Source organism: Heteronotia binoei, chromosome 6 (assembly GCF_032191835.1).
Source record: "Heteronotia binoei isolate CCM8104 ecotype False Entrance Well chromosome 6, APGP_CSIRO_Hbin_v1, whole genome shotgun sequence".
NCBI lineage: Eukaryota > Metazoa > Chordata > Lepidosauria > Squamata > Gekkonidae > Heteronotia > Heteronotia binoei.
In genome coordinates, this window is record NC_083228.1 from 126,629,929 (window position 1) to 126,650,002 (window position 20,074).

General features: G+C 45.4%; 1 protein-coding gene across 1 annotated transcript in view; it reads left to right on the plus strand.

Annotated features, from left to right (window-relative positions):
• Positions 1-20,074, plus strand: part of NAALADL2 (N-acetylated alpha-linked acidic dipeptidase like 2) — a 937,215-nt gene that overhangs the window by 417,241 nt on the left and 499,900 nt on the right. The window contains exon 3 of the mRNA XM_060242532.1: positions 3,549-3,819. Within this exon, the coding sequence (XP_060098515.1) occupies positions 3,549-3,819 (271 nt within the window). The remainder of the gene's footprint in view (positions 1-3,548; positions 3,820-20,074) is intronic.

The following is a 20,074-nucleotide window of genomic DNA, read 5'->3' on the forward strand; positions in this document are numbered from 1 at the left end:
CCCTGGAGGTACCTTCCAACTCTGTGATTCTATGATTGTAACCAGTATCATAACCCCAAATAACAAAATGCAAAAGTTATAATTAATATTAATCTCAATCAGGGCTTTTTTTGTACAGAGAACTCCTTTGCATATTAGGTCACACACCCCTGATGTAGCCAATCCTCCTGGAGCTTACAGTAGGCCATGTACTAAGAGTCTTGTAAGCTCTTGGAGGATTGGCTACATCAGGGGTGTGTGGCCTAATATGCAAAGGAGTTCCTGCTATGAAAAAATGCCATGATCTCAATGTACTGTTTATCCAGACTTTCGGTATATGTGAATAGTATATCTTACAGAGTTACACCAAAAAGGCAGTATGCTCATAAGACCAAAAGTCTCTATATTGATATAAACACAAATGCCACCGAAAGGGGAAAAAATCCCAATGTCCAATAAAGTACAGTCTTCACTTCTTAGGGTACTGAGACCCCCTCCAAAGAGTATCCCGGACAAGGAGTCGACTGAGAACTTGTTTCATATTACACTTCTTCCCAGTGGGAGCCCTGCAAAGACATGATATCAATCTACTGTTCCCATTTCATGTAGCAATATCAGTAACTCTGCAAGAATTTTTAAAATCAGTATATAGTTTCCGATTTTTCATTCATGAACCGGCATTCAGCAGATCCAGTCAATAGCAAAGAAAGAGCCCCAAGAGGTTTAAAGCCTTGAGATCAACTGAAATAGCAAATCTCCAGCCACCATCTGGAGGTTGGCAGCCCCATTTATTGAGTCAGCAGTGCAAAGGGGAGCTCACTGAAATACCCTGAAATACCAACAGAAACCTTTCCTCATGATGCAGATGCAGGACACATGGGATGTACCTTTTTAAAAATTGTGACGAGAACCCTTTTCGAGCATTACATTTCTGATGCCTGTATCTCGTGTACCAGGTCAGCAGGCAATAGGTGATCATCTCAGTATCCGTGATCACCATTTTTGTTTGAAAAGGGCAACACATGTATTCTGCAGCAACAGTAAACACAGATGCATACACCGAATCCAGTGTTCGGGTATTATGCACTGAAGCAGCAAAATGTGCACATTGCCCTTTTCAGATATAATGGTGATTGAGCGCACTGCGTGTTACCTGCCTGTTCCGGTATGTAAAATAGGAGTGCCATAAATGTAATGTCAGAGACGGGTGAAATGCCTGAAAAGAGAAGCAGTGGTGATTCGTAATGAAACAACCCCTGTTCAGGAGGTGTACAAATCTTAGGGTTGCCAATCCCCTGGTAGAGGCAGGGGATCCCCCAGTTTGGAGGCCCTCCCCCCGCTTCAGGGTCATCAGAAAATGGGGGGGGACACATCTGCTGGGCACTCCATTATTCCCTATGGAGACCGATTCCCCTAGGGTATAATGGAGAATTTATCCATGGGTATCTGGGGCTTTGTGGGGGGGGCTGTTTTTTAAAGTAGAGGCACCAGATTTCAGCATAGCATCCGGTGCCTTTTCTCAAAACACCTGCCAAGTTTCAAAAAGATTGGACCAGGGGGTCCAATTCTATGAGCCCCCAAAGAAAGTGCCCCTGTCCATTATTTCTAATGGAGGGAAGGCATTTAAAAGGTGTGCGGTCCCTTTAAATGTGACGGTCAGAACTCCCTTTAGAATTCAATTATGCTTGTAACAACCTTGCTCCACCCTCAAAGTCTCCTGGTTCCACCCCCAAAGTCCTCAGATATTTCTTGAATTGGACCTGGCAACCCTAAACAAATCTGCATCCTAGATATACGACGGAAGGTAAAATAAGAGAGTGATTAAAATGTAGGATTTGCTGTTAGAAGATGTAGCGATGGCCACAGGAATAAAGAAGTTCTGAAACTCTTCTTTGACAGATGCAAAAGCCTTCTGAATCTTGCCGGCCAATGGCTCTCTCGTGCTGTAATATTGTAAGGTTGTGCTTCTTTATAATGTGGGGAAAGATTTGTAAGATTCTTGATAAAGGATGTGCAAGTGTACAGGGATCCAAAACGGAGGTAGTGAGGGGGAGTCCCAGGACTTCAGCAGCCATTTCCTGTCCTACAGCTTACCCCTCCTCACTGGTTAGTTTGTGCAACAAAGCACCCCCTTGTTTAGTTTAGAGACAATATTCCTTGTTCTGAGCCAGATGTATCCACTATGCTTCCCCCACCTTGCAACTCACACCTTGACCCTTTTCCTCCACTTCACAAATCTCACTGCCCTCTCCTTTTGCACTCACTCCTTTTGAGAATTATTTATTGATTTATATTATTTATAGTCTGTCCTTCTCAATGAGGCTCCCCTAAATGCCCACTGGCTGTCAGGCTTGGAGTGGCAACCCTCCCTCTCTCCCCCCCCCCCCCAGTTTGGTGTAGTGGTTAAGTGTGCAGACTCTTATCTGGGAGGAACGGGTTTGATTCCCCACTCTTCCACTTGAGGCTGCTGGAATGGCCTTGGGTTAACCATAGCTCTCGCAGGAGTTGTCCTTGAAAGGGCAGCTACTGGGAGAGCTCTCTCAGCCCCACCCACCTCACAGGGTGTCTGTTGTAGGGAGGAAGCGAAAGGATTGTGAGCCACTCTGAGATTTGGAGTGGAGGGCAGGATGTACATCCAAACTCATCACCATAATCAATCTTCTTCTTCTTTCCTGCCGTCTCCTTCCTCCCCTCAGGAGTAAGGCGCCTAATACTTAGGTCAGAGCCAAGGCTGTTGGGGATTGTAGTCCCTTAGTAATTCCATTCCAATATGCTGCAATGCCATTGTTAAGAATTGTACACAAGAAATATAAAATCTGCTCTGGCTTGGATCCAATAGAAGATTTCTGCAAATTGAAAGGGAGGACGGTTTTTGCTGACTCATTCTTCCTGCTGCAGACCCTCCAGCTCCAACCTTGCACTTCCTAGTGTTTCTGTCCCCTGGGTGCAGCACTTGGGGGAGCAATCTGGGACATTGCCAGGGTTGTCATCATCTAGGTATGGCCTTGAGATCTGGTATTACAACTGATCTCCTGACATCCAAGATAAATTCTCCTGGAGAAAATAGTTTGGAGGATGGATTGTGTGACGTTGTACCTTGCGAAATCCCACCTTCCTAAGCTCCATCCCCCCATATATCCAACCCAGAGCTGACAACCCTAGAGGGAGGCCAGGAAGTCCCACTGCGGGGATGGAAATTCTATCTGCAGAAATTACCAAGTGATCAATGTTCCCTCTAAGCTGCAGAGGCTTGTGAGCACAAATTCTACTTTGTGAGCCCCTGGCATTCAAGTTGTGAGCTGCTGCATAAATTACTGTGCTCTGGGGTCATCCTTCCTGAGCTAAGACAAACAGGTGTGAGCTGGAGGCTACAAATCTGTGAGCTAGCTCACGCTAACTCAGCTTAGAGGGAACACTGCAAGTAATCCAAGCCTATGTTATTGCTGGATCCCAGGTCTTGCTTTAGGGGTGGGTGGGGAAAAAAAAACAACACCTTCTTTGTCACTGCGTGCAATGGGGGGGGGGAATCAACCTGTTAATCCATTTTTTGTTGTTTATTTCCTCCTCAGAGATTTGATGGAGTCACCGGCCAAAGAAGGTGGAGAGATTGCCACCAAGCTTTTTGTTCAATGGTCATCCTATGGCCTCGAAGACGTCCAGCTCGTAAATTATTCTGTCCTGCTTGACCTGCCAGGCTCTTCTCCAAATACAGTGACTCTGAAAAGCACGGGTGAATGTTTTTTTCCTAGCGGACAGCCCTGTAACGAAGAGACCCAAAAGCTTCATAGCCAAGACCTCCTGTACTCCTATGCTGCTTACTCTGCCAAAGGAACTCTCACGGTAATGTAACCATTTGTCTCTGTCATTTTTGGTGAAAAAGGAACCACTTCCACTTCAGTTTAATCCAATGGAAATCCTGGAAATGATATGTTTGTTTTCTGGGCTAAAACAAGCTACATAAAACTTGCCAGAGGCCTGCCTCCAATCCTGGCAAGGTTCATCATCTTGAAGACTCATTAGCTTTCGGTCCTGCTGCTGTGTGGAAGATGGCTGATTGTTTCAGGCCGTAATTTTAATTTCTAAAATTGTGTTCTTGAACTCACTGAAATAGCCCAGATGTTGGGGGGAGGGGAGCCTCTCAGGAAATTAAGAAACAGGGAATAAGCGGACATGTTTATATACCTCCTTTCGGGTGTCAGATTCAGGATAGTTTACAATGGAAAATAACACACATGATACAGTACACACAACATAAAAGGCAGAAGGGGACCCGAAGGGAAGAGGGAAAACAACAGGTTTGAGGACTGTCTCAGGTAACTTATAGAATAGAATGCTTCTGTTGTGTCCATATGGAATGGCCATTGAGGGAGCCAGTTTCTGGAGGGGGTGGAGACAGATGGCACTTGGTCCCAACTGAAGGGGAGTCACCATCTTAGCTTGCCCTCCTCTTCAGAAGATGGAATGGCTGCTGGCAGAAACAATAACTTGTGTGACTCGGGTCCGCCAACCTCCATGTGGGAACTAGAGATGTCCCACTATTACAATTGATCTCCAGACAACCAAGACCAGTTCTGAAGAAAACGCCTGCTTTGGAGGGTGCAGTCCATGGCACTGTACCCTGCTAAGTTCCTTCCCTTCCCCAAACTCTGCCCTCACAGGCTCCACCCCTTCCCCTAAATCTCCAGATATTTCCCCACCTAGAGCTGGCAACGCTATGTCTGACCTTGTCACAAAGTAGGCTCTCGGTCATGAAAATTCATGGTTGAATAAATGTGTTAGACCTCAAGGTGCTAATCCAGGAATGGAATAGAAAAGAACTTCTCATTTCTACTTACAACCCACCAGCCTAGCTTAGTGGGCCCTTGACAATACCTACAATGTTGCATCCCCCCAAAAAATCACGTTTATTATTAAGACAGGACTGACTGACAGACAGGTAGGTAGGTAGATGATAGATACAGAGCTTCTTCTGAACAGGAATGTAGTTCCGGCTGGCTTGGCATTGGGGTGTGGCCTAATATGCAAATGAGTTCCTGCTGGGCTTTTTCTACAAACGCCCTCCTGTGTGAAACAATGGTAACATCAGGGGTGTGACCTAATATGCAAATGAGATCCTGCTGGGCTTTTTTTTTTACACAAAAAAAGGCCATAGATGATGGATGGATGGATGGATGGATGACAGACAGACGAACAGATAGATAGACAGAGAGGCAGATACATAGATGTGCTGAGAAATTCCTGCAGATTTAGAAGTGATGAGGCAGGGTAGGGGGGTGGGGGTCAGCAGGGTGTGATGTCATCAATTCCAAAGCAGCAATTTTCTCCAGGGGAACTTGTTTATGTGGTCTACAGATCAGTTGTGATCTTGGTAGATTGCCAAGCCCTACCAGGAGTCTGGCAACCCAAGCTCCAAGGTGGCTAGCAAAATACCACCAGGCAAACAACACAATAAAACACATCAATCACACCAATAAGCACAAGAAAATAACTCGCAAGAGGCCACAATACAGTGGCCTGTTCCACACTGCTACAGTTTCCCCACTATTAATTGTAGATCAAGGTCCTCCAGAATAGGACCCATTTGCAAGCCCAATGGCAACTGGGGAGGTCTTTGGACTTCTTCTGGTATGCTATTCCGGAAAAAAAGCCCAGTGAACAAAACGAGAAATTTGCAGAGCAATCTAATGCAGAGTTATACCTGTCGAACCCCACTGACTTCAGAGGATTTAGAAGGCATGTGTGTTGGATTGCAGTGTTCTTATATTAAGCTACTGGTGATACAGTCTCTAGCTCTTGAACTGTGTTTGGCTTGTAGGGTCATCAGTTGCAGAGGCTTCACAGTGTCAGAATCTAGCTTTACAACACTGAATTCACTCTGGGCGTTTTCGCACTTAGCGTTTGCTACCGAAATTCCGCGGAGCAATTATGTCCGGACCATTTCCCTCGTTTTCGTACTATTGTCTCTTTTGCGGAGTCGCTTTCCATGAAGCCCCGGCTCAAATCGTTTTCGCACTGGCATCGACTTGACTTCGATGCCCTGTCAATCTTTTTTTTTTTAAGCGCAATTCCAGTTGCGTAATTGCATAACAACGTAACAACGTAATAGAGAATCCCCCACAAAGCAGTCGATGCGGGATGGGATGAATTTCCCACAACAAACTCCGCGGAGTGGATCCGGTGTGGATCCGCAGGTTTTAGGAAACTCCGCTAACATGCACATCCAGATACTGCGGGGTGAAACTGCTGAAGCCCCGGATCAAACTGTGACCGCGGAGCAACATGTGCGAAATCGAGCAAAAGATCCGGAGGTAAATGGGATGCCACCCCGGAGTAAACGCTAATGTGAAAACGCCCTCTGTTTTTAGACTTGGGAAATATCTGGAGATTGGGGTTGGGGAGGGGCAGAACCATGAAAGGTGGAATTTGGAAGAAGAGAGATCTCAGCAGGGTGTAGGGTTGCCAATCCCCTGGTGGGGGCAGGGGATCCCCTGGTTTGAAGGCCCTCCCCACGCTTCAGGGTCATCAGAAAGTGGGGTGGGGGGAGGGAAATTTCTGCTGGGCACTCCATTATTCCCTATGGGACCAATTCCCATAGAATATAATGGAAAATTGATCTGTTTTTTGAGGTTGAGACACCACATTTTCAGCATAGCATCCAGTGCCTCTCCTCAAAACACCCTCCAAGTTTCAAAAAGATTGGACCCCAAAAGAAGGTGCCCCTATCCTTTATTATTTCCAATGGAGGGAAAACATTTAAAAGGAGTGTGGTCCCTTTAAATGTGATGGCCAGAACTCCCTTTGGAGTTCAGTTATGCTTGCCACACCATTGCTCCTGGCTCCACCCCTAATTTCTCCTGACTCCACCCCCAAAGTCCCCAGATATTTCTTGAATTGGACTTGGCAACCCTAGCAGGGTGTAATGCCAGAGAATCTGCCCTCCAAGGCAGCCATTTTCTCTAGGAAAACTGTCTTGGCCTCCTGGAGATCAGTTGTAATTTCTGGGGATCTCCAGGCCCCATCTGGAGGCTGGCAACCCTAGTTGTTATGTAATTCTTTGTTGCCAGCTGGGAATGCCTTTGGTCTGGTAAGCACATGTGTGGCTACCACAAGACTACATACATACAGCTCTGCTGATTCCTGCTGTTTAACATTTATTTAGTGCAAGGAACTGAATGGAGCACAGAAATGACACAGTCCAAGCCCAGAGGGTTTGTAATTTATATTTGGTTGACAGAACAGGAGGTTGGGAAGAGGGAGATTTATAAGCACCCACACCTGCTGTGGGAGAACGTGTGTTCCAAATACCTGTAGGCCTCCAGAGCTGAAGTTCCATCTGCTAAGCACACTGTATAATTAAACATAGCTAACCTATAAATGTACCGAGAATTACCACTTTCTGTCGAGCCAAAGTCCTAGCACTTCAATTTACCCAATGATGTATTTCTACCTTCTGAACTAACACCCCGGTCTCAACAATCTCAATAGCTGTGGCAGCTTGTGGAGCAGCTGCTATAGTAAGATCCTCCATGCTCCACCGTATAATTTTCTGTCCTCTTAGAGATCCAAAATGGTGTAATGGTTAGAGTCTTGGATTAGACGCTATGCTGGATGCTATGCTGAAAACAGTGGGGTGCCGCAGGGCTCAGTACTAGGTCCCATGTTCATAAATGATTTGGAGTTGAGAGTAAGCAGTGAATTGGCTACGTTTGCAGATGACACTAAATTGTTCAGGGTGGTAAGAACCAGAGAGGATTGTGAGGCACTCCAAAGGGATCTGTTGAGGCTGGGTGAGTGGGCGTCAATGTGGTAGATAAGGTTCAATGTGACCAAGTGCAAAGTAATGCACATTGGGACCAAAAATGCCAGCTACAAATACAAGTTGATGAGGTGTGAACTGGCAGAGACTGACCAAGAGAGAGATCTTGGGATCATTGTAGATAACTCACTGAAAATGTCAAGACAGTGTGTGGTTGCAATAAAAAAGGCCAACGCCATGCTGGGAATTATTAGGAAGGGAATTGAAAACAAATCAGCCAGTATCATAATGCCCCTGTATAAATTGATGGTGTGGTCTCATTTGGAATACTGTGTACAATTCTGGTTACTGCACCTCAAAAAGGATATTATAGCATTGGAAAAAGTCCAGAAAAGGGCAACTAGAATGATTAAAGGTTTGAAACACTTTCCCTATGAAGAAAGGTTAAAATGCTTGGGGCGCTTTAGCATGGAGAAACATCCACTGCGAGGTGGCATGATAGAGGTTTTTGCATGGGATGGAGTAAGTAGAGAAAGAAGTACTCACAATACAAGAACTCGTGCGCATTCAATGAAATTGCTGAGCAGTAGGGTTAGAGCAGATAAAAGGAAGTACTTCTTCACCCAAAGGGTGGTTAACATGTGGAATTCACTGCCACAGGAGGTGGCGGCGGCTACAAACATAGCCAGCTTCAAGAGGGGTTTGGATAAAAATATGGAGCAGAGGTCCATCAGTGGCTATTAGCCAAAGCATATTATTGGAACTGTCTGGGGCAGTGATGCTCTGTATTCTTGGTGCTTTGGGGGGGGTGGGGGCAAAGTGGAAGGGCTTCTAGCCCCACTTGTGAACCTCCTTTCTTTTTTGGCCACTGTATGATACAGAGTGGTAGACTGGATGGGCCATTGGCCTTATCCAACATGACTTCTGTTATGTTCTTATGTTCTTAGAAACTCGGAGACCCTCGTTTGAATCCTCACTCTGCCGTAGGGTTGCCCACCTTCAGGTGGAGTAACACTGAAGATAAACTGTGAATAATGACTTACAAACACTCTAATGTTGATGCCCATTTAAGCTCCGAGAATAGCGTAGTGAAGAAAAAACACACTCCTTGTAAAAGTGATTGCTCTGCTCCAGAGGGATAGGTGAAATGTAGTTCAACAACTGAAGCCTCCGTGTTCCACAGGTCTAATACTCCTTACATGAATGATTAACAAACAGAACTGTTTAAGCAGGCCTTTAACACCTAATGGAGGTGTCCAGCACTTCACCAAGAAACATTGCTCTGAAAGAAACATAAGGTGCATAGCAACATCTAAAGATATTACAGCTAATTAAGAATCAATAACAGCACCATCTAAGGACAAAAATTGTAATGTATATGTTAAGATGTTTAATGATGTTTATGATTTTATTGTATACTTACTTTTGTGTATTTTAACTGCTGTTAGCCGTCCTGAGCCCGACAGGGGAGGGTGGGATATAAATATAATAAACAAACAAGTTTTGGACTATGATATTATACCCTGCTGAAGTCCCTTGCTTCCCCAGGCTCCACCCACAAATCTTCAGGAATATCCCAAGTCACAGAGAATGGGCAACCCTAGCAAGCCATGGATGCTCACTGGTTGACCTTGGGCTGGTCATTTTCTTGCAAGCTAACTCACCCCATAAGGCAGTTATTGTGAGGGGGAGGGGAAGAGTTACACTGTAAGCTGTTTTGGGTCCCCACTGTGGGGAAAAGTGGGATATACATAAGCACAGGCAATCATGTCGCAGCCAACATACCCTATAGGCGGGGTGGGATTCTAGCAGGAGCTCCTTTGTAAGCTCTTGGAGGATTGCCTACATCAGGGGTGTGTGGCCTGAAATGCATAGGAGCTCCTGCTAGAATTCCACCCCTGCCTGTGGGATTTTCAAAGGAAGAGAAGAACAGAGGTGGTTTTCCAGCTCCTGCCTCTGCCTGGTGACCCTGGACTTTTCTAGTCCAAGGACTTGCCAGGGCCAAGCCTGGGCCATCCACATCTGGACAGAAAAGGCCAGTATGTTTGTAGGATAGGGATAGGGATAGGGCCATTGATGCTGCCTGCCACACGCAACTCTGCAATGACTGAAATGTCTTCCACTACATCTCGGGGGTGGGTGGGAATCAGGAATGAAGCTTTCAAAGGTCGCCAAACATGAGGCAGTTCTAGTTCCATACCAATTGTAATTATTTAGATCACTTGTATCCTCCCACTTGTTTGAAGCAATCAATATGCATTGGTCCAGGCAGGATAATTGAAAGGACCTCGTTTGCTGTTTCTTTCTCCTTCTGCCAATAATAGGTGCTGTGTATAGCAAAACACATCCCACTTTGTCCTCCCAGAATGCCCTGTGTCCTGCTAGGCAGCCTAGCAGAAAATTTAGGATGATCTAGGCTATAGTTGGGAGCTCTATGTGGACTTCTTTTCTATGCCTGGTGATCAGGGATGGAATTCTAGCAGGAGCTTCTTTGCATATTAGGCCATCCCCCCACTATAGCTCTTTTTTATCAGGGGTGTGTGGCCTAATATGCAAATGATCTCCTCTAGAATTCCACCCCTGCTGGTGAGGACTGTAATTTTACTAGCTGTTCTTGATCCCTCAATCATTAGCCATTAAGGACTGGACTCTACAACTCCACTCGGCTGCATGCAGAGCCCTCCTCTGATACAAGGTGCCTTCCTCCAGAAGAGGCTCGTCATCGTTCTGAATGAAGGACATCCATTCCTGTATCTGCATAGAGCAAAGGTCCTCAAAAGTGGTGCTTGGGGGCTCCATGGCTCTAGTCAACACCTTTTCTTGTGCCCGCCAAGTATTTTTAGAAAGTGGGCAGGGCCAGGGGGTTGTCTGGCAAGGCTTCTGACTAGCCATGGGAAATTTCATTGGCTGTGCAGATTTTAGGCCCTCTACATGGGGCTGCCCTTGTCTCGGACCCGGAAACTGCAGCTGGTGCAGAATGCCGCGGCCCGGCTGTTATTGGGTCTCCCAAAGTGGGAACACATCCAGCCGGGTCTCCGGACTCTGCACTGGCTTCCAGTGATATACCGAGTCCGGTACAAGGTGCTGGTTATTACCTTTAAAGCCCTATATGGCCTGGGACCTGCCTACCTGAAGGACCGTCTCTCCCCACATGTTCCCCAGAGAGCACTGAGGTCAGGAACACAAAATCTCCTCACTATCCCCGGGCCAAAAGAAGCCCGTCTGAAAGCCACCAGGGAAAGGGCTTTCTCCGTTATGGCCCCCGTATGGTGGAATCAGCTGCCGGAAGAGGTGAGGGCCCTGCGGGACTTGGCGCAGTTCCGCAGGGCCTGTAAGACGACCCTCTTCCGGCTAGCCTATACCTAGCCTACATTTAGCTAGGATAACAACTTGAGGAAACTGGCCAGCCATCTATTCATAGGAAATTGAATTACTCTGTTTTAATGTTTTAACTGCTTAAATTATTTAACTGTTTTATATTTGAAATTGTTTACTTTTAAGTTTGATTAATTGTTGGAAGCCGCCCTGAGCCATTCGTGGGAAGGGCGGGATATAAATCCCAAATAAACAAACAAACAAACAAACAAACAAATAAATAAATAAATAAATAAATAAATAAAATAAGCAATGTTGCTTGGGCAGCAGCTGCCACCACAACACAAGGATCTTAACCATGTGACTGAAGGTTAGCGGCAGGGCAGCAGCCATTTTTGTGGGTGGCTTCACCTTGGGCAGCAGCCATTTTCTGGCATCCATTTTGTGCCTCCCCTGCACACTGGATCAAAATTCCCACATGCTGAAAAAAGATGGGGTATATAAGGATAGGATGACATCAGTGTTCCCTCTAAGCGAAGTTAGTGAGAGCCAGCTCACAGTTCTTTAACCTCTGACTCACACATTTTTGTCTTAGCTCAGGAAAAATGGCAAACTCATTTATACAGTTGCTCAAACTTTAATGCCAATAGCTCACAAAGTAGAATTTTTGCTCACAAGACTCCACAGCTTAGAGGGGGTATTGGATGACATCACTGTTCATCCCATTGGGGTCTACGTGTATAGATCCAAACCATGGAGGGCAAGCACTGTCCTCTCCCCCCCACCATGCATAAAGAACATCTGCTTAGAATTTTCTTGATTCTTGCCTAGAGTCAATTAAAGTTATTTTATTTATAGTTTATCTTCCTCATTGAGGCTTCCCGAGGATGACACAGTGTAAGTCAACACAACCGATTATCCAGGCTTCTCATGTCCTATGTGTTCCATATTGGTCCATATCTGTACCACATGCTTGTTTTAAATAGTGCTTGTATCATGTCCAGGGGTGGGATTCTAGCAGGAGCTCCTTTGCATATTAGGCCACACACTACTGATGTAGCCAGTCTTCCAAGAGATTACAAAAAAAGAGCCTTGTAAGATCTTGGAGGATTGGCTACATCAGGGGTGTGCGGCCTAATATGCAAAGGCGCTCCTGCTAGAATCCCACCCCTGGACATGATACAAGCACTATTCAAAACAAGCATGTGGTACATGATCATGTCTCTAACAATAGTTGGTCACCAGCGCAATAGTGCGGGTCTGTACTTCTTTGAATGAATTAACCTTTGAATGAATTAACCCTGCTGCAGACTCAGGGATTATAATGTAGTGACTACGATATAATCATTTTGTTCCATGAGAAATTGTCAGTCACCGTCCCCGAGATCAATAGGATCAGGGCATATTCGACTGAAAATGTCTTTTCATTTGTATAATATGTGTCAGGCTCCTTCTTTTTGAAGGAAAAAAAAAAAAGATCAAGATTGTACTTTTTATTGAAGGGAAATCACAGCCATACCATAAAGAACAGACAAACTTGCTTCTCTTCCAAGATGACTTTGGGAGAACAGCTTGTAGCAATGGTGCTGAAAAATCCGTCTCCTGAATTACAGTGAATAAATTCAAAACACAGAGACCAGTTGCTATCAGATAATGTGCTTTAGCCCTGACTTGCTCTGATTCCCCACTAGCCTTATGCCTCTCTCACTCTCCTCTTCTCCACGGGGCTGCTGTCAGAGTTCACACTATCCGGGGCTGCAACTAGCTCCGCCTCTTTTGCGCAGCAAACAAGATCCTCTAAAAAACAGCTTCTGTTTGCCGTGCAAAAAGGGTGAAGCAAGTTGCACCCCTGGGGCAGACAGTGTGAAATCTGATGGAAGCCCCGCAGAGAAGAGGAGTGTGAGAGCAGAGTAAGGTTAGTGGGGAATCAGTCTTGAATAGCCCAGGCTAGTCCAATCTCATCAGATCTCAGAAGATAAGCAGGATCGGGCCTGGCTGGTATTTGGATGGGAGACCACCAAGGAATACCACGGTCGCAACATGGAGGCAGGCAATGGCAAACCACCTCTGAAAGTGTCGTGCCTTGGAAACCCTATGGGGTCTCCATAGGTCAGCTGTGATTTGATGGGATTTCCCACCACCACCAATGTGCTTTAGCCCCTTTTCACTCAGTCCAGATGACTGAGACACGTTGGTGATTTTCTGCTCACTTCATCACACGGTAGTACTAAATGGGAATACTAGTACTGGCAAGTTAATATTCAACACCATTGCTCTAAATGTACCAGCAATCCATGTGATTTTTGTAGGCACACCTCAGCTTATTTTCAAAAAGGGAACCCAAACACGTTTTAAGTTCAATTTGAATGCTGCTACTTGACAAGGTTGGGTTTTTTCCCCCTACTTCAAGGAAATCAGGATCAGCTTTGGTATATTATCACGGCAATCCTAAGTGGGTGTATTAAGAATCCTCGTAAAGTCTACAGAATGGACTTCTAGGGAAGTGGTTTTATGGTTGCAATCCACTGTAAGGCTGCAGTTCTAAAAAAAAAATCCTGGAAAAATGTGTTTTCTGTATATCACAAAAAAGGGGTCAGGCAATAATTTTTTTCCAGGCCAATTTGGCCAGGAGTCCTGGAGAGTTTGTTTTGTTTTGGGGTTTTTTTGCCATCTTCTAAGCATGGAGCAGGTATCACTGGGTGTGTGTGGGGGGTATTTGTGAATTTCCAGCATTGTGCAGAGGGTTAGACTAGATGACCCTGGAGGTCCCTTCCAGCTCTGATTCTATTGAATGCTGACAAGTTAGCCTGGTCCATTTGAGTCATGCAAGTCAAGTGATATCAAGTCATCCAGAGATCGCTGCCAGATCTTAGGGCTGCCAGCCTCCACATGAAACCTGGGGATCTCCTGGAATTCTAGTTGAGACAACAGAGATCTGTCCCCCCAGAGGAAATGGCTGGTTTGGAGGCTGGACTTTGTGGCATTATATCCGACTGAGGTCTCTATATTACCATCACACACACACACACGGTTGGTTGCATATCACTGATTTTGTTACACATATTATTGATTCTTTCCTGCTGCTGCTGCCTTCCTTGCCCCCCCGCTCCACTTGACCTACCAGCAAAGAGAGCTATTAATGGCATTCCACAACCAGACAAGCTGTGGCACTCCTGGTTTTGACAACATTATTTGTAGAATAGCAACGTTTTGCTTTTTCGAGAACCTGTCATGTTCATTCATCTTCTGGCCATTTCTGTACCTGAGCTCTCCAATTTGTGCTTTCTAGTAACAATCGAAGCAGCATTTGTAGTATATGAAATCTTCTTTGGGGGGGGGAACCCCACACTTAGCAAAAGTGATGGATGGGCCTGTTCATGATGCCTCTTTGTAATTCATGGCATACTGGGAAGGTGACTCCGCCTGCCCCATTATAATGACAGGTGGGGTCAGTGCGCAGTTTTGAGGAGAGAAGACCTTCCCATTGGAGATGCACAGTGCAATGACTATCCAAACAATTTATCGTATTCAGGGCTTTTTTTGTAGCAGGAACTCTTTTGCATATGAGGCCAAAACCCTCTTATGTAGCCAGTCCTCCAAGAGTTTACAGGGCTTTTATTACACACCCTATTGTAAAATTCCAGGAGGATTGGCTACATCAGGGGGGTGAGGCCTAATTTTATTTATTTATTTATTTTAGTAAATTTGTATTCTGCGCATTCCCTGTAGGGCTCAGGGCGGAGTACAGCATATAATAAAACAATAAAATGCAATAAAAACATTTTATAAACAGACAACCCAACAGCACTCAGATTACCATGACATCACATATTGCCCAGCCTAGCCATCTCACATCATGATATCTCATAGGGATGGCAGTTTATATTCCAATTCCTGGCACAGATGACAGTGCTGGCCGAGAAGGCCAACCAGATCAAGAATAGACGCCCGCAGCCTCAGCTAAAAGCCTGGCGGAACAGCTCTGTTTTACAGGCCCTACGGAAGGCTAATAAGCCAGGGAGGGCCCGGATCTCAATAGGGAGCTGATTCCATCAGGTTGGGGCCAGGACTGAAAAAGCCCTGGCTCTTGTTGAGGCGAGGCGGGCATCTCTTGGGCCAGGGACGGCCAACAGATGTTGGGAGGCCGAACGTAACGACCTCCTGGCCATCCAGGAGGGCATCTAGGAGAGCCAGGGCATCAAGGAGAGCCAGTTTGGTGTGGAGAGCCAGTTTGGTGTAGTGGTTAAGTGTGCAGACTCTTATCTGGGAGAACTGGGTTTTATTCCCCACTCCTCCACTTGCACCTGCTGGTCAGCCATAGCTCTGACAGAGGTTGTCCTTGAAAGGGCAGCTGCTGTGAGAGCCCTCTCAGCCCCACCCACCTCACAGGGTGTCTGTTGTGGGGGAGGAAGGTAAAGGAGATTGTGAGCCACTCTGAGACTCTTCGGAGTGGAGGGTGGAATATAAATCCAATATCATCATCATCTTCTTCTTCTTCTTCTTCTTCTTCTTCTTCTTCTTCTTCTTCTTCTTCTTCTTCTTCTTCTTCTTCTTCTTCTTCTTCTTCTTCTATTACACCGACCTGGAATATGATTCATATTCCAGGTCGGTGTAACATTTACAGTGTTATTTATTTTGCGAATTTATAGTCTGCCCTTTCCCAGGATGGACTCAGGGCAGATTACAACACAACAGAACAGTTGAACAATAAAACAGTTAAAAATTAAATAGTTCAGACCAATAAATAAAAATGAAATAAGGCGGCATTAGTGGTATGAACATAATTCACAGATTGAGAGATGGGAATCATAGGTGTCTTGGATGTTATCAGGATGGTAGTCAGTGCAGGGAGGCCTGTTAGATGGTACGAGGATGCCTGCCTGCCTCAGCCAAAAGCCTGGCGGAACGGCTCCGTTTTGCAGGCCCTCTGGAATGGTAGTATATGTTTATGATTAGGAACTAAAGCCACAATTGGTCATTTAATCGTAATGTTGAATACTGGTTATGTTTCACATCGCCATTATTCCTGAACTCACTTCTGTATTCTACTGGCTTTTCTGGCGCTTGTCTTTCAGCAGCGCCCAGAAGTGCCCATTTTGAATTCCTGTCCAATTTTCATCCTGCTCTTCTGTCAAGGTGCTGAGGGAAGACTACAAGGCTCTTTCATCCCAATAACCCTGTGAAGTCGGTTAGGTTGAAAGACAGCAACGAACCCAAGGTCATAGCAGGCCATGGACTGGAACCCAGCCTCCCCCAATCCTTGTCTCAGATTTTAACCACTATACAACACTTATTTGGGTGTTGTTTGGCATTGGGTTGCCCATCTCCAGGTGGAACCTAGTGATCTCCTGGGATTACAATTGATCACCAACCCACAATGATAAGTTCTTCTGGAGGAAACAAAAATGACTGCTTTGGGAGGGACGGTGGCTCAGTGGTAGAGCATCTGCTTGGTAAGCAGAAGGTCCCAGGTTCAATCCCCGGCATCTCCAACTAAAAAGGGCCCGGGCAAATAGGCATGAAAAACCTCATATTGAGACCCTGGAGAGCTGCTGCCAGTCTGAAGAGACAATACTGACTTTGATGGACCGAGGGTCTGATTCAGTATATAAGGCAGCTTCATATGTTCATATGTAAGGTGGATTCTATGGCATTATACCCTGCTGAGGTTCCACCGGTCCCCAAATCTTGCCCTCCTCAGGCTCCACCCCCAAAATCTCCAGGAATTTCCCAACCAGAGTTTCTAACAAGTAAGTATGTAAATATTGGCCCAAGGTCACTCAAGGACTGGCCCACCCAGGAAGCGTCAGCAGAAGAGTGGAGATTTGAACCTGAGTTTTTCAGATCCTAGTCTGACCAGGCCTCGGATTCAGTGGGAGCTCACAGGAGTGCAACTCCTGAACCTTTCTGAGAGTTCCACCTCCTCCTTCCCACCTTGTCCATTGAATAGTAGGTGCAGCTGCATAACAATCCCTGGATGAGCTCCACCACCTATTTTTCTACAAGTCTGACACACTGAACACTGCATCACACTGGCTCTCAAAGATTTACTGCCTCTGCATATGGATGTTCCCATTCATCGCAGTGACTAGTAGGCTAGCCGTCGGTTAATCTGTCTTCCCTGAATTTAATTCCTTTTTAAAGCCATCTGGGCTCGGAGTCACTGCTGCGCCCGCCGGCTGTGAATTCCACAGTTATCACCCTCTTCCTTTTGCCTGTCTGGATCGATTGCCCATCAACTTCATTGGATGCTCCTGAGTTCTAGCGTTATGGATTACTGTGGACTACTGAGACTCGTTCTCTGTATTCACGTTCTACAGCCTCTGTCGTCTCCCTCCTTAGCTATCTATATCTGAAGTTAGGATTGTTTTTTGGGGGGAAACATTAGTGCCTGGTTTATGCCGTGCTAAAATAAAGAGGTGACTTTTTAAGACTCCCTAGCAGAGAGAGATATGGGACCCCATCCCTTCCCGACCCTTATCCTGTTCCCAGCTGGCCTGAGATATTTTTGCATCAAAGCAGCATGATTTAGAAGCTGTTAGCTCTAATGTTAGAGGAGATCCATGTTTATTCTTTCATATAGTGTGACATATCATATCAGGGATGAGCTTTGATGATGTGTCCAGCCTATCTTAAGTATCATCTAGACCTCGCCGTAACTTACTTATACAACTTGGGAGTCAGGTGCTTGGGAAATGAAATAGACGCCCTGCAATGTCACAGCAGTGTAAAACATCTGAATAGCTTTTCTTAGAGTTTATGTTCCTTTCAGCAAGGAAATAGACATGCTTGCATATGCATCTGGGAATAGAGCTGTGTTTGCATGGACACATAATTTCATGGACACCCCGCCTTGGTTTTAAAAGAGACTCCGCAAAATCGCTCCTATAAGAGAGTGCGAATGCGTTTGGTTCTAGTTAGGGTTGCCAACCTCCAGGTGGTTGCTGGAGATCTCATGGTATCACAGCTGATCTCCAGGTGATAAGGGATCAGTTCACCTGGAGAAAATGGCTGCTTTGGAAGGTGTACTCTATGGCATTATAGTCTCTAACTGGGACTTATTTAATTAAATAAATGCACAGATAAATCCAAGGGTGAGAGTGAAAGGCCTAAATTTACCCAATCATCTTTGTGCCTGAGTCAGCATTTGCTCTCTCCAATCCAAGTCCAAGACTGGTCATTACTTCCCAATATGTTGCCCTGCAGAATTAGCTTTTCCCCTATAAATTAAGACTGGTATTACTAACATCAGTACTACTACTGTTAGTAGTAGTAGCAGCAGAAGTAGAGAGCGAGTATGGTGCAGTGGTTAATAGTGGTGGGCTTTAATCTGGAGAACTGGATTTGATTCCCCACTCCTCCCCCACCTGAAGCCTGCCAGGTGATCTTGGGCCAGTCACTGTTCTCTCAGAACTCTCTCAACCCCACCAGCCTCACAAGGTGAGGAGAAGAAGGGAAGGTGATTGTAAGGAGAAGAAGGGAAAGTGATTGTAAGGTGCTTTGAGGCTCCTGAGGGTAGAGGAAAGTAGAGGATACAAAAATATCTATTAATTCCACATATCTCACAAGGTGTCTGCTGTGGGAAGAGGAAGGGAAGGAGACTGTAAACCGCTCTGAGACTCCAAGTGAGGGACAGGTGTAAATCCTCCTCCTCCTCCTAGCAATAGATGTCCAGGAGAGGAGACAAAGTTGAAACGATCACCCATTTTGACCAGTTTAGACTGAAGGTCATGCTGTTTTCAGTCAACCAGGCTTAAATATAGAGCTAAACATGCTTAATCTCTAGCGCCACTTATCTATAAAACAAGCAAACAGCCTGTGAGTAATGGATTATCTTGTCTACTATAATCATATTATAAATTAGGGTGCCATTTATTTGTTTTAGGGAGAAAAGTCAAATGAAATATAAAAGGCGAGAGCCTCTTTCCCCTTTCCTAGCAGGTTCAGGCTAACTGAAAAATGGTTGGGTTTGTTATCTTGTAGATATAAGACCCAATAACACATTTCCTTTTGGGGGGGAAATACCTTTGTCATACATCTTGTACATTTTTGACAGTGTTTAGGCTTGGCCTCAGATAGATAGATAGATATTTGCTAAACACTTCTTCTTTTTATTTTCTTGCCTCCGGTCCCTGCATATTTTCTGTAAGGGTAAGAGTAAATTTTGTTGCATGCCACATCGTAAAGGAGGGGGGAAAGTTAAAGATATTTCCCTATGCCTTCAACATGATCTGTTGAAGTGTGTGAAACAGAAAGCAGAGCGATCTCAGTCATATTAGCTTTTTATTTTCTAAAAGGAACTGGTTGCTGAAATGTATATTGGTAGCTGAGTAGAGAAAACCCATTGGAGGTAACACTCCAGCTCCGTTGGAAGGATACGATCCTGTGCCATGATGTCAAGCCCACAAAACTGCTGGTCTGTTAATTTTCAGGGAAAGGTGAGATGACACCATGCCTCCAAACATTTAACAAGTAAAAATAGAGACAGTCTTATGTAAGAATGCCGGGATGAGGCTAGAGATGATAGAAAGTGCCATCAAATCATATATGGTAACCCCATAGAGCAGGGGTGGCCAAACAGTGGCTCAGGAGCCAAACGTAGCTCTTTCACACATATTTTGTGGCTCTCAAAGCCCCCACCACTCTGTTGGCTGGCTTGGAGAAGGCATTTCTCCCTTTAAATTACTTCTCCAAGCCAAGGCAGCTTTCTTTTGACCTCTTCTTCCCTCCTGCCTCCTCCCATCTATTTCCCTTCCTTCCTTCCTTCCTTCCTTCCTTCCTTCCTTCCTTCCTTCCTTCCTTCCTTCCTTCCTTCCTACGTTAAGCAAGTTTGGCCACTCCTGCCATAGTTTTCAAGGCAAAATAATAGTCAAGGTGTTTTGTTATTGCCTGCCTCATATATGAACATATGAAGCTGCCTTATACTGAATCAGACTCTTGGTCCATCAAAGTGAGTATTGTCTTCTCAGACTGGCAGCGGCTCTCCAGGGTCTCAAGCTGAGGTTTTTCACACCTATTTGCCTG